Source organism: Balaenoptera musculus, chromosome 2, assembly GCF_009873245.2.
Source record: "Balaenoptera musculus isolate JJ_BM4_2016_0621 chromosome 2, mBalMus1.pri.v3, whole genome shotgun sequence".
NCBI lineage: Eukaryota > Metazoa > Chordata > Mammalia > Artiodactyla > Balaenopteridae > Balaenoptera > Balaenoptera musculus.
Window position 1 is genome coordinate 148,537,824 of NC_045786.1, and position 15,415 is coordinate 148,553,238.

The 15,415-nt window shown below is 39.5% G+C and overlaps 1 protein-coding gene across 1 annotated transcript in view; it reads right to left on the minus strand.

Annotated features, from left to right (window-relative positions):
- Window positions 1-854: 854 nt before the first annotated feature.
- The window catches only part of TMED10 (transmembrane p24 trafficking protein 10), a 50,173-nt gene continuing 35,612 nt past the window's right edge, over window positions 855-15,415 (minus strand). Inside the window, exons 4-5 of the mRNA XM_036842495.1 lie at window positions 4,483-4,609; window positions 855-4,046 (exon numbers count right to left, since the gene is read on the minus strand). Coding sequence (XP_036698390.1) covers window positions 3,925-4,046; window positions 4,483-4,609 — 249 coding nt within the window. The 3' untranslated portion in view covers window positions 855-3,924. The remainder of the gene's footprint in view (window positions 4,047-4,482; window positions 4,610-15,415) is intronic.

Here is a 15,415-nt window from a genome sequence, read left to right on the forward strand (position 1 = left end):
AATGTGTAAATCACTTCAGGTTGACTCTTAAAAAGAAGCTTTATGGGGTTTCCTTGGTGGCGCAGTGGTTAAGAACCTGCCTGCCAATGCAGGGCACACGGGTTCGAGCCCTGGTCCAGGAAGATCCCACATGCCGCGGAGCAACTAAGCCCGTGTGCCACAACTACTGAGCCTGTGTGCCGCAACTACTGAAGCCCGTGTGCCGAGAGCCTGTGCTCCGCAACAAGAGAAGCCACCATGAGAAGCCCATGCACCGCAACCAAGAGTAGCCCCCTCTCGCCACAAACAGAGAAAGGTTGCGTGCAGCAACGAAGACCCAATGCAGCCAAAACTAAAAATAAAAATTAAAAAAAAAAGAAGCTTTATGGAAAAGATTCAACTGCAAGTAAAAGGAACGGAGAAAATGGCCTTTACCTGCTGGAGTGGGGTTTTGCATAGATGTGATGGGTCAAAAAAGCAAGTCCTGGGGGGGGGTTCTAAATTGGGAGGGGTATTTTAAGAATTGAGGGAAAGGGAGAAGACCCTCTGTAGGAATAATTCCACTAGCAGTTTCTAAAACAGAGAAGCTACAGAGAATTCCTGGCTTACAGAACCCTATTTGATCTTTCTGAACATGTATAATTAAGTATTATTATTTTAATATAGATATTATATACAGTTTATACATTTATATATAAAGTATAATAAACTTTTACTAGCTCACATAAACTTTATCCATCTGGAGTAAATTACAAACATTTTTTCTCTAATTCGTCACATATAATTTGCCATACTTTAATACTGAGGAATATGGAGGAATTATTGCCAATCCAGACAAAGAGATACTCAAGAGTAACAGAAAAATACACCTAAAATAGTTTCTGCTAGCCTTTATTTGAGAAAATTTACACAAAAATCCCCAATCCAACACTTACAAGTGAATCTGTATAAATCCATAAATCCCACATGCCTCTTTCCATTAAACAAACAGAAAAACAGCTTATGACAGGGGTTTATGACAATGGTATAACAAAGCTTACTTAAAACTATCATTTTCATCAATAATTTACAGGCTTTGTTGAATAACAGGTTCAAAAATGGAGGAAAGCAGATAACATATTCGTTTTTAAAGCTGATTTGCTCTTGCACTAGTCTTTTATCAAAGGCAAATAATTTTACTTTTTAGATAAAATCAAATTGTGATATCAACGAACTTTAAACCAAAAGCACAAATTCCAAGTTTGTAGTCTTGGCATGAGTAAAAGGAAAGGACAGGAAAGAATTTCAGTTTCACAAAGTCACATTTGGGAACAAAACATCAGCAAAATAAAATATTTTCCTCTCCTATCTTCTTCTTTGACATTTTGTCAGAACAGAAGACTATAACCAACTGAGTAGCTTTCATTGTTTCTAAAAAGGGGAAAGGCACCAGTCAGAAATATGAAAGAGTTTCTTGTTAGGCTAATGGTACAGAACAGTATTTCACCTTTAAACGTCTAAGGATGGATCTTAACTCACAAATTTGGTTATTCTCTTCCCTGCTTGGATGTATCCTCTGTTGTTTAGTATATGTAATACCACAGATAGACTTTCTCAACATCTGCTGCCCTTATGGTGAGATTTGGCTGCCAGGTTCTCAGAAACAGTATCTATCAATTCTTAACAGCAGATGGCAATGTTGCACAAATTAATGAAAGAACTACTTTTATGCCACACCAGAGGAATGCATACAGGGAGTCAAAAGAGGGGGAAAAAAGGCTTTTGGGTTCACAATAGCTGGAACATTTACAGAACAGCCTGAGAGTTTAACAACATAACTCACTCCCTCTTTCCCCTTTGTACTTTATCCAGGTCATGACAGCACCGTTCTCTGTTAATTCCAACATGCTGCTTCTTAACTGCAAGCTGCAGAGCCCTAAGTCCTGTAATGCTTGTCACTGCGATGGGACAAGCCCTGTAACAGTCAGTAGGGTTAAAAAAAAAGAGATTACAGAAAGGACAAACTCCCACCCACTTTATTGGGAGAAGTGGGGAAAGTATCAAGTGATGTTATTTTTCACTGTTGTTTATGAACATGGTCATTCGTGTCCACACTTTCTCTTATTTACCTTAGTATTGGCCTTTAGGCACCTCATATTCCCAAAGTGATTATTGGATTTGCTTTTATAACATACATTTTCAGGTATTTACTCGATTCATGATCCTTCCAGATGTGTTACTTTTTAATACTTCATATGTCCTAATTCTCTAGATGGAATACATAAGAACAGAAATTAAGTCAGTGACTTGCCATGTAAAGTCTTCATAAATTTTACTTATTTTTTTCCTTTGTAGAAGTTATGTTAAAAATTTAAGCAACCACATAACTGACAAAGGACTTGTATCTAGGATATATAAGGACTCCTCAAACTCAAAAGTATAAATCAACTATACTTCAATTAAAAAAAAAAAATCTCAGTAGTAAAAAGAACACACAATCTAATCATAAAATGGGCAAAGGAACAGATATTTCACCGAGGAAGATATACAGATGGCAAATAAACACATGAAAGGATGTTCAACACCATTTACTAATAGGAAAATGCAAATTAAAACCACAATGAATATCATTACACATGCCTCTCAGAATGACTAAAAAAATTTTTAAAAAAATAGCAAATACTGGTGAGGATGTGGAGAAACTGGATTGGTCATACATTGCTAGTAGGAACGTAAAATGACACAGTCATTCCGAAAAAAGAGCAGGACAGTTTCTTACAAAAATAAACATGTGTTTACCATATAACCCAGCAACTGCTCTATTGGGCACTTATCCCAGAGAAATGAAAATTTATGTTCACATAAAAACCTGTACATGAATGTTCACAGCAGCTTTATTAGTAATGGCCCAAAACTGAAAACAACAGCGATGTCCTTCAGTGGGTGACTGGTTAAACTGTGGTACATCCACACCATGAAGTGCTAATGAGCAATAAAGAGGAACAAACTAGTGATATATGCAACAACTTGGATGGATTTCAAGGGCACTATGCTGAGTGAAAAAAGTCAATCTCAAAAGGTTATATACTATGTGATTCCATTTATATAACATTCTTGAAATGACAAAATTAGAGAGATGGAGAACACATTAGTGGTGCCAGAGGTTGGGGCTTGGGGTTAAGGAAGGAGGTGACTGTGGCTATAAAAGGGTACCCCAAGGGATCCATGTGATGAAACGGTTCTGCATCTTGTGGTGGTGGTCACACATCCATACATGTGATAAAACTGCATGGAACTAAACACACATAAATACACAAAAAGAAAAAGTTCAAGCGGCTGAGCACAAGTATTTTAATTCTCTAAAATGAAATTTTCTTTAAGAGTAATCTACAGTTCAAAGCTCAGTTCTATGAGGTGTCACATCCATTACACTTTCAAGAGACATAAAATTATGAAAGGGTATCACCAGAAGCTATCTAAACATTTCAGCTAAGGGTCAAGAGAAAGTTAATAGTGTTGTCACACAGAAATCCAAAGAGGACAATCAGAATGAAACAAGTTCAACATGGTCATACAAATGTTGGTAAAAGAACTAGAGTGGAAGCCCAAGCTGGTGAGCAAGTGGAGAAGGAAAGAAAACATGGTTCAAACAGATCATACGAGGAAACCCAGTACAAATGCTGGCTTTGGCATTATCTAGGTAACCCCTATTTTTTGTCATAGGTGACTCTTATAATAGTCTTATTGTTGCAAAACCAGTCCAAATCCTACCAAGTTAAAAAGAAGTCCCTCTTTGACTTATTGGGTGTAGGTGGTAACCCACGTCCTCCCACACCAAAAGACATCAGTTCTAGCAAGAAAGCTCCAACGTGCCTTGATGGTGCTGCTGGTAGGATGCCTTAGGCCACGCACATCCCAGCGATGTTCTGCTGGCTAAGATACAAGGTGGGAGGAGACTGGGCTTTATTACTCAATCAACTTCTTGGCCTTGAAGAAGCGACGCAGGTAGAAGACCTGCCAGGTGGCTAGACCAATGAGGCAGAACATTGAAAAGATGCTGAAGTACAGGACCCGAGTGTTTGTGGACTCTAAAAAAAAAAACAAAAGCAGTGTAAATGTAATGAAGTGAGGCTCAGTAGGCTAAAACGGCCAGGGGGAAAAGGCAATTAATTAGCTTCACTCTGCCCCTAGGCCTTACAGTAGGACTTCAGATAAGTTTTTTTCTTAAATTTTTATTATTCTATACATAAATGTTAAAAATTACAAAGATTAGTACTATTAGTTTGATACACTAAAAGCTGACTGAGAATATGGTCAACTGCTTATCACAGAAAAAACTGCTATTCCCTTGAAAATCTAACAAGGCTCATTTACCTGTAGAGCAACAACACCGAAGTAAGCAATTATCCTTCCACACAACTCCCTCTGGCAAAACTGAGAAAAAGGTACACCAGAATTTAAAGTTTGGGGATCTATCTCCTTTACGGTGCACGTACTGAGAAACAAGAGCTTCCCTCCCCTCACCATTGGTATCACGCATCTCTTCCTCTCGCTTCTTCATATAGGCAAAATCATTAACAATGGATTCTGAAAGGTCTTCTAGGCGTCGTAGCTCTACCTCCAAAGGTTTGAGCTTCTCAACTTTTGCAATCTGGAAAAGAAAGGAATTATGAACACACTCCCTGAAAAAGCTGCTCCAGTCAAGAACACAACGTAACAGAGGAGTCTTTTTAAAAGTTTCGCCAAACTTAAAATTTCTTCTGTCATCATTCTAACACATTTTAAAATTTGGGCTTCTTCCCTTCCCTACTGTCTATATGTTTCCATCTCAGACTTTTTTTATACTTTAATTTTGATTAAAACCTCCTTAGTAGTTCTATAATATGGTAGCCTATAAAATAAGATATATTATTTTTCCAAGATTTCTGACTTTAATAAAGCATTTTACTTTGCCTTTCCACTTTTGTCTAAGAAATAAGCAATATTATTAGCATAAGTGTGAGCGCCATAGTATTAGTCAAATGTGGTTTTGAGAAGAAAACACACCAAATTCCCAATAGGGAATGCACAGGAATGAGAGAGTACATATAACTATAACATTAAGATAGTAACTCAAGATGCAAAATTAGAGAATTCTGGTTTGCTCATTTAAATCCCACAACAGCTTTAAGGTTTGTAACAGAGCTCTAGAACCCAGATGAATCCTAGCTCTCTGCTTAAAAAAAAAAAAAAAAAAAAAAATTGCACTGCGTGTTTTTTTGTTTTTGTTTTTTAACATCTTTATTGGAGTATAATTGCTTTACAATGTTGTGTTAGCTTCTGCTGTATAACAAAGTGAATCAGCTATATGTATACATATATTCCCATATCCCCACGTGTTTTTAAATTACATGGCCAGTTATCAAAATAAATCTCCAAGGACATCGCTGTGTGCTAAGGAATGAAGGGTATGAGAAATAAACTGTCTTCCTTTTTCACCCCAGACCACTGTTAAACCTCCAAGGGTATCTAGTAACTAAAGGCATATATGATCAGAGAGAGGATTTCATTATTCTATTTGTTTTTTCTTTACCAATCTTAGATTATGATTTGTATTAAAATGGGGATATAACACCAGAGTTTTCCAGATCTTAAAACTCATATACCAGTTGCTCTTAAATTTTTTCCACAGAGAACTCTTCAAAAAATATTTCTACATCTGCTTCTTTACTCCCTATACATTCTCTATATAACTCCCTACTTTTTCTTCTCTTCTGTCCAATTCACCTTCCTTGTTCTTTTTCTCTGTTAAATGTTAATAGCAGTTAATGTGGGATGAATGGGAATAGTTTGAGGGTGTTCTTGTGTTCTCTTCACTAAACTATATTCTGCATTGAACCTGTGAAGAACAAGACAAAGTTATTTAAAATAAAAGAAAACTAAAAACTGCTGTTAAGATAGGGATATAAAAATTGAGTTTATATTTAAGGTACCTAAAATATGGTGATGGATTTGTAATGATCCACCTAAGTTTTCTTTCACTGGATGTACATTTTCTTACAATTGTAAAATGTTGAATACAGTTAATAGCTTGACTGACAGCTAGCTACAGAACAGAATAAAGCTAACTGGGTATAAGATTTGCAATGGTTAGTTAATACACTGAGCTAACACTCTTAGCTGAATACCTAAACACCAGGTTTTGCCATTAACCTACAATATATATCTGTTAATTGATTTCATATAGAGGTGCAGAGCATAGAAATCCCCCCAGGAAAAAGATACAAGACATATATGATAAGCTGAACCTTAGGCTGTTTAACATTTTCCCTCCTGGTATATGCTTTCCCCTCCAAAGCTTCTTGAATGAGACAGTATGAAGGCAACAGCATGATACATCTTTAGAGATAAGTGCTTTAAGGCTCCTTAAATAGAAACTTATAAAAGGAACTGGAAGTGAAACTATGGCTGTACCCTCTCTGCCAGCTGAAAATAATATTCTTAAAAATTACTTTGAAGACTACTTCTAACTCCCCACCCTTTTTTTGGTTAAATGACAATAGCTCAAAGGCCTAAAACCCCAAAAAGGAGCTTGGAATGAAAATAAATTTAGTACTGAGAATAGCCTTTGTAGAATATAGTCCCCCAAACCTGTTCCCAATCCTTTTCCTTTCCGGTGTTTCATTTATTTTTTAGCTGTACAAGAAACATATAAATATGTCCCCTTACTAAAGAATTTAAATTATTCAGAAGCAAAGGAAACAAAAACAAAAGGCCCATCTTCATAGCTCCTCGATCCCCACATCCACACATTTCTTCCCAGAGGTGGTTATGAACTTGGTGTACATCTTTCTAGACCTTGTCAGAAGATAACACACTATTTACGCCTTTGTATGTATATAAATGTACATAGGAAAATATAATTAAAAACATACTTATAAATGCGATCATAATGTATATGTTGTTCTATGGCTTCCTTCTTTTCATTTAATAAAATCTTTCCAAAAACTTCAGTGCTTGTAGATTCACCTCATACTTCTTAACTGCTACATAGTATTCCATATGGCATATGGGCCACTGTTTACTTAATCATTCAATTTCCTAACCCCTTTTCTAGTATAGGACCTACTCTAGACTCTATACTTCTATTCATAACATATCATCCAAGTCGATTTCATTTTCTCAATGAAATCCCTACTCAATCCTGTCCTTAATTCAGTAAATTATTTGCAGACTTCTTGAGTGGGATGAAGGTCTCTTTCCCTAAAAAACATCTCTGCCTGATAACTACCTTTATTCTTGATACTAGTTTAAAATCTAGCAAACTTAAAGAATTGCCAAAAGACTAAAACAATATTGAAAACCAACTTGCTATTTCAACCATCTAACACATCATGGATACTCAGTGGAAATAACAAAAATAATGAATGTATTTCTACATTTAATCTAAACCTAGAAATCAAAACAAATGTAAAAAGGTTTTTCTGTTTTGTTTTTTAACATTTTAATACCCTAACAATGTTTTTTTGAGTGCTTATTATGTGCAAGGCACCAAGATAAATTATCATCTCTGCTCCTAAGAAGCTCAGTCTCGTGGAGAGGCTCACCTAAAAAGCTACAACCATAATATAAAGCACTATGTATTAACTTCTACAACAAAGGTACACATTGGAAGTGGAATGGAAAGAAAGTAGCATGAACTTAATTACAATTGGAAGAATAAAGGAAAGCTTAACAGGAAGTAGGGGAGTTGGGTCATACAAGTTGTACAGGATTTTAAGAGATGGGAGAGACAGATATGGGAAGAAAGTGCAGGCCCTGCTTAGGAGGACATGAGTAGCCTAGTTATAAGTAGGCAGATGTACGCGTGTGTGCGTGCACGCGTGCTTGGGGGTGGGTGGTGGGTAATAGCAAATATAAGGCTCAAAAGTTAGGCTGGAGCTAAATTGAGGATGAGGATGAAGAAGGTAATATAATGAATTAGACCTATTACTATATACCCAGAATGTGATCCGTATTTTATATCTTATACTCTCACTTAATCCTCATAACATAATCCTATATGTGGTGAATATTATTATTCCTAAATTTCTCAGATGAGGAAATTAAGGCTCAGAGTGTTAAATAACTTGCCCAAGGTCTCAGAGCTTGGTTGAGCTAGAATGCAATCCAAGTCTGAGTTTATATTTTATTCTGTAGGTACAAAAATTTGGTGAAGAAAACCAGATGACTAGACTAAGTTTTATCTGGATCAAAAGTGAAGTGAATGAGCTATAGTAGGCCACAAAGATCTGGGTAAGTTGTCCAGGTTATCAGTCAAACTTCATAGGTTTCATACTGCATTACTCTAATTTTTATAACTAATAGAATAAAATTTTAAAACAAATTATCCTAAGTATTTTAAAGTAGACCCTCTTCGCTTGCCCAGGACTAAGCATTCAAAGAGTATCATCAAGGGACTTCCCTGGTGGTCCAGTGGTTAAGAATGCGCCTTCCAATGCAGGGGACGCGGGTTCAATCCCTGGTTGGGGAACTAAGATCCCACACGCTGCGGGGCAACTAAGCCCGTGCACCACAACTACTGAGCCTGCGCACCACAACTAGAGAGCCCACGTGCTGCAACTACTGAGCCCATGCACTCTGGAGCCTGCACACAACTAGAGAGAAGCCTGAGCGTCACAACGAAGATCCCACGTGCTGCAACTAAGACTCAATGCAGCCAAATAAATAATTAATAAGAAGAAGAAGAAAAGAAGAGTATCATCAAGACTTTACATCAGTCAGTACAAAAAGCTAACAAGAAAACCTCTATCAATATCCCCACTGACTGTTGTTCTGCTATTCAAAACATCTGATTCAATGTTCAAAGCGTCTGTAAGAATGTGAAATTATACATTTCACGAAGGCAGGCCATTATTCTAGTCTACTTTTCTCTTCCACGGTTGGAAGGATGATGTGTGTTTTGCCAACAGTCTGATAAAAGCAAACCCTATCTGACAATGTGTACCATAGGTTCTCCACTAGGAGGTAGCATTCCCCTTGTAGACTGCATTTAACCATTAAATAATCAAAAATATCAGAGCTACAAGAGACTTCATTTTACAAATGAGGAAACTCATGATTCCATAAAGTTATTCAGTCCTTTGAGGGGAAGACCAAGACTAGCAGTACCACGGTCTCTTGACTCCCTACCCAGGGTCACCAAAGCATTTATTTAGCATCAAAACTGCAAAGCGGGCTTCCCTGGTGGCGCAGTGGTTGAGAATCTGCCTGCCAATGCAGGGGACACGGGTTCAAGCCCTGGTCTGGGAAGATCCCACATGCTGCGGAGCAACTGGGCCCGTGAGCCACAACTACTGAGCCTGCGCGTCTGGAGTCTGTGCTCCGCAACAAGAGAGACCGCAATAGTGAGAGGCCCGCACACCGCGATGAAGAGTGGCCCCCGCTTGCCCCAACTAGAGAAAGCCCTTGCACAGAAACGAAGACCCAACACAGCCAAAAATAAATAAATTAATAAATTAATTTTAAAAAACAACAACAACAACAAAACAACTGCAAAGCTCTGCTGTAAAATGTAAGCAAAAATGAATCCCTGACTTCCAAAAGCATACACACTCAGTGTATCCAAATCGTACCTATCTTTCCAGCCTTAACCATGAAGCCTCCTTTAACCACTACTGTTAACACTGATTCCCTCTTCCCTAATGCCCTACAACACTTAGACTGTGTCACACAATTAACACTCAATCATATATTGTCATATTCACATTGTTTTTGCTTTTTATCCTTTTCCCCCACACTAGTTTGGATCTTGAACTCAACAGAATTAGAATGATATATACTTTGTGTAGTCCCACATGCCTGATACATGGTACACACTTGTAGCTAACCCACTAGGTCCATTCTATGCCTTCTTTAAGGAGCCAACTTTCTCATAGCAGATATGTGCTGCTGGTCCCCTGAAGCACACACTCCCTGTATGTTAAGAGCACTCTGCATTTACTTTCACTCAGCATTCATCTTCACCAGGCCCACTGCCTAGGAAAAAGTTCTCTCTACCACAATATCTATCACTCTTCATCTGTAATGGTAGGTACTGTTTGGAAAAGCTTTTCCTGTGTATCTACGACACCTCCAAAATAAATGTAAAATTACTCTTCTTAAACCATATCCAAATCTTCCATTCCTCTAATGATGATGTGAATCTAAAGAGTTCAGAGTTCTATGTAATTGTACCAAGGAAAGGTATTAAATCTGAAAGACTGCTTCTTAAAACACACATGTGAAACCAGCCTCTAGAGAATCACTAGATTCTTTCCCTTGGTGGAACACTGAGAAACTCAAGAGAGAAGCTTCTTGAGGAGAGCCAGATTCAGATATAACAGACAAATGACTCTGTTATCTCCACACCCCACTCCACAGCCCCTGCAAATTTTAGAAGCATAGCAATAAAAGTGGAGACCATCCAGTCTAACACAATCAAGATAATGAAGACAGTTGTACACCCAAAGGCAAGTCTACTTATGCATGGGGGCATGTGAATCACAGGCTTCTTCAATGAAGGTCAAAAGGTCAACAATGTGCCAAAATAAGTCCAGCTAATACTGCCAAACTTAGGGCTAAATGAATGAAATTTAGAAAGATCCTATTTACTCTGTCATAGCCATTTGGCAGTTTCTAGAAAGGGTAGGTAGGAGAAGGGAACTAAAATCTACTGAACTGATCACCTATGTGTCAGGTGCCTCCCATGTTATTTCATTTAACTTATGTCAAGAAAGGGATTTTGGATCAAGTATATAAACCCAGAGTTCCTCCTTCATGAGGGCGTTCAGAGAAACAGAACCTTTGGAAAGCCTTCAGCTGTTGCTCCAACAACTGCAACTGTGTTTTTGGTGTATTTGTTGGTAGCAAATGGCATACTAATAGAACCCCTAGGCAAAACATGACTTTAGCTGAGTTGAAAATGCTGACATCCAAGCAAGAGGGGACATACACAGCCCAAGAGTTAGAGGATATGTCAGACAGCTCCTTCTTGGTGGGATAATTGCCTTCATTCCCACAACTGTAAGATTAGACAGTAAGTCCCTCCAAACCGCTGTTCTAGTTCACAGACCACAAACTAAAAAGAAATGGCTCAATTCACATACTGATTCTACAAAAATGCCACCCTCTGAGGGGCAAATGCCACCCTCTGATAGTGGTGAGGTCCTTAAAATACAACGGAGGGAATCAAAAGTGTTTTATTTCTGAGGAAATACACATTCTTTCTCTTTAAAGAATGCAAACTACAAGACTATGCTTCTTTACAAAATGGCAACCATTCTGCCTTCAAATAATGTCACCTTACATTTGTATCATGTTTACATAGCAATTCACATGCATTAACTAATCCTCCATAACAATTTAGTAGGTAGTGTGGTACTCTGTCCAGCTATTTAGACAGTGATTACTACTGAATCTTACAGGACCACATGGGATTTCAGAATTAGGAAGTCTGCAAATGTGAGGGAGAGCTGTGATGTGAAAAAAAACATTAAAAGAAATGTGCCACCTTCCTGAATCTAAATACTGATGCTGAAGGGCCGCAATCCTCTGGAGATAAAGTCTCTCCCTTGCCTCAAGGGCCTGAAATTAAATGCCTCAAAACCTCTACATATGCTCACTGCTCTCTGGTAATTAACCACTCAACAAGTGCTTCTACTATCTATGTTCTTGTCACAGGCATTAGCCCAGAGACAACTAACTAATAGCTATTTCTGAGCAAGGTTTAAGGCAGCCTAGCCACAGACTGAGAAAAGGGCTAGTCTTTGGCCTGTGTAATAACCACTTGTCCTCCTCTGTCTCAGTCTAATCTGCTTTTTGGGGGGTGGGGGAGTGGGGAGGTAGACCACCGAAGAAAGCAGTGGGAGGAGTTTCTTGGTTAAGAAAGAGAATTTAGAGTTGTGTTGCAACCATGTGCGTAAAGAAAGGCTTAGGACATGCCAGACTTCCGAAGCAGGAAGCAGGCAAAGGAAGCACTGTGGTTTCCTTTCTGCTAGGGATTCCCCTCTTGGGTAAGTAAAAGGTCATGAAAGATAAAGGCCCTTTCCCAGTGTCAACAAAGTCCAAGGATGATGGAAATTCCAGGAGGTATGGGGATTCTAAAATGCCACATGGGGGGGGCGGAGTCAAGATGGCAGTGTGGGAAGATGTGGAGTCTGCGTCTCCCCACAACTAGGGCGCCTGCAGGATGCTGGTGGGGGACCTCCACGCCCAAGGTGACGGGAGGAAACCCCAAGTTAACTGGTAGGATGTGGGGGGACTGAGAGGGGAGGAGAAGTGGAGGCCAGATAGGACCAGCGCTTCTGAGGGGTGGCTGAGGGTGGGAGGGTTTCCCATGCCTGCAGGGACCCTTGGGGGCTCGGATCAGGGGGGAGCATGCTATCCCCTGCCCAATCGGCCGGAGAAGTCTGCCTGGCTCTCAGGCTGGGTCCTACGCCCTCAGAGGCCCCCTTGGGGCCGCGTGGGTCCTGGGGGCATAGGAGGGAGGCCAGGGAGATCAGGAGAGGCGGGTGGGAGGGGGCCCTCTGGGATGGCCCTGCCCACTTGAGCCCAGAGACCTGCTGAGCTCCCAGGTGGGGTCCCCCACCCTCTGAGCCCCTTCTGTTCCTTGAGCCTAAGCCCCCCCCCCCCCCCCCCCCACCCCCCCCCCCCGGGCCTTTTCCAGTCCTAAGCATAAGTCCTAAGCATAGGTCCCACCCACCACCCAAACCCCGCCCCTGCTTAGGTCCCGCCCTCCACAGCCAAGGCCTTTTCCACCTTTTATTTTTTTTCCTCTCCTCCTCTTTCTTACTACTGTGGTTCTGTTTTACCTTCTGGTTGTTGTTTCATCTATATTTTTATTTTTATATTCTTTCTAACATATCTGCTAGTTTCCTAGTCTAATTTTATTTTTTTCTTTGTTATCGTTCTCCCCCTCCCCCCTTTTTTTGCCGCTCCGCGTAGCTTGCAGGATCTTGGTTCACGAGCCAAGGGTCAGGCCAAAGCTCCTGTGGTGGGAACTCCAAGTCCGAACCACCAAACTAACAGAGAACCTCAGACACCAGGGAATAGTCATCGGAGTGAGGTCTCCCAGAGGTCCTCATCTCAGCACCAAGACCCAACTCTACCCAACAGTGTACAAACTCCAGTGCTGAAAGCCTCAAGCCAAACAACCAGTAAGACAGGAACACAATCCCACTCATCAAAAAAAAAAAAGGAAACAGCAAAAAAATATGTCACAGATGAATGATCAAGGTAGAAGCCTAAAAGATCAAATAAATGAAGAGGAAATAGGCAATCTATCTGAAAAAGAATTCAGAGTAATGATAGTAAAGATGATCCAGAATCTTGGAAATAAGATGGAAGCACAGATTGAGAAAATACAAGAAATGTTTAACAAAGACCTAGAAGAACTAAAGAACAAACAGAGTTGAACAACACAATAACTGAAATGAAAAATACAGTAGAAGGAATCAATAACAGAATAACTGAGGCAGAAGAACGAATAAGTGAGCTGGAAGACATAATCGTGGAAATAACTGCCGAGGGGCAGAATAAAGAAAAAAGAATGAAAAGAACTGAAGACAATCTCAGAGACCTCTGGGACAACACTAAATGCAACAACATTCGAATTATAGGGGTCCCAGAAGAAGAAGAGAAAAAGAAAGGGTCTGAGAAAATATCTGAAGAGATTACAGTGGAAAACTTCCCTAACATGGGAAAGGAAATAGTCACCAAGTCCAGGAAGCAGACAGTCCCATCCAGGATAAACCCCAGGAGAAACAGACCAAGACACATATTAATCAAACTAACAAAAATTAAATTCAAAGAAAAAATGTTAAAAGCAGCGAGGGAAAAACAAAAAATAACATACAAAGGACACCCCATATCAGCTGTTATCAGCTGACTTTTCAGCAGAAACTCTGCAGGCCAGAAGGGAGTGGCAGGATATACTTAAAGTGATGAAAGAGAAAAACCTACAACCAAGATTACTCTACCTAGCAAGGATCTCATTCAGATTCTACGGAGAAATCAAAAGCTTTTCAGACAAGCAAAAGCTAAGAGAATTCAGCATCACCAAACCAGCTTTACAACAAATGCTAAAGAAACTTCTCTAGGTGGGAAACACAGAGAAGAAAAAGACCCACAAAAACAAACCAAACAAACCCAAAACAATTAGGAAAATGGTAATAGGAACATACATATCAATAATAACCTTGAATGTAAAATGGATTAAATGCCTCAACCAAAAGACACAAACTGGCCGAATGGATACAAAAACAAGACCCATATATATGCTGTCAACAAGAGACCCACTTCAGACCAAGGGACACATACAGACTGAAAATGAAGGGGTGGAAAAAGATATTCCATGCAAATGGAAATCAAAAGAAAGCTGGAGTAGCAATACTCGTATCAGATAAAATAGACTTTAAAATAAAGACTGTTACAAGAGATAAGGAAGGACACTACATAATGATCAAGGGATCAATCCAAGAAGAAGATATAACAATTATAAATGTTTATGCACCCAACATAGGAGCACCTCAATATATAAGGCAGATGCTAACAACCATGAAAGGGGAAACTGACAGTAACACAATAATAGCAGGGGACTTTAACACCCCACTTATACCAATGGACAGATCATCCAAACAGAAAATAAATAAGGAAACACAAGCTTTAAATGACACAACAGACCAGATAGATTTGATTGATATTTATAGAACATTCCACCCGAAAGTGGCAGAATACACTTTCTTCTCAAGTGCACACAGATTATTCTGCAGGATAGATCACATCTTGGGTCACAAATCAAGCCTTGGAAAATTTAAGAAAACTGAAATCGTATCAAGCATCTTTTCTGACCACAATGCCATGAGATTGGAAATCAATTACAGGAAAAAAACTGTAAAAAACACAAATACAGGGATTTCCTGGTGGCGCAGTGGTTAAGAATCCGCCTGCCAATGCAGGAGACGCGGATTTGAGCCCTGGTCCAGGAAGATCCCACATGCCGTGGAGCAATTAAGCCCTCGTGCCACAACTACTGAAGCCTGCCTGTGCTCCGCAACAAGAGAAGCCACCACAATGAGAAGCCCGCACACTGCAACGAAGAGTAGCCCCTGCTCGCTGCAACTAGAGAGAGCCTGCACACAGCAACAAAGACCCAATGCAGCCAAAAAAAAAAAACAAAAAAACCCCACAAATACATGGAGGCTATACAGTGCACTACTAAACAACCAAGAGATCACAGAAGAAATCAAAGAAGAAATAAAAAAAATACCTAGAAACAAATGACAATGAAAACACGACAACCTAAAACCTATGGGATGCAGCAGAAGCAGTTCTAAGAGGGAAGTTTATCGCAATTCAATCTCACCTCAAGAAACAAGAGAAATCGCATATAAACAATCTAACCCTACACCTAAAGCAACTAGAGAAAGAAGAACAAAGA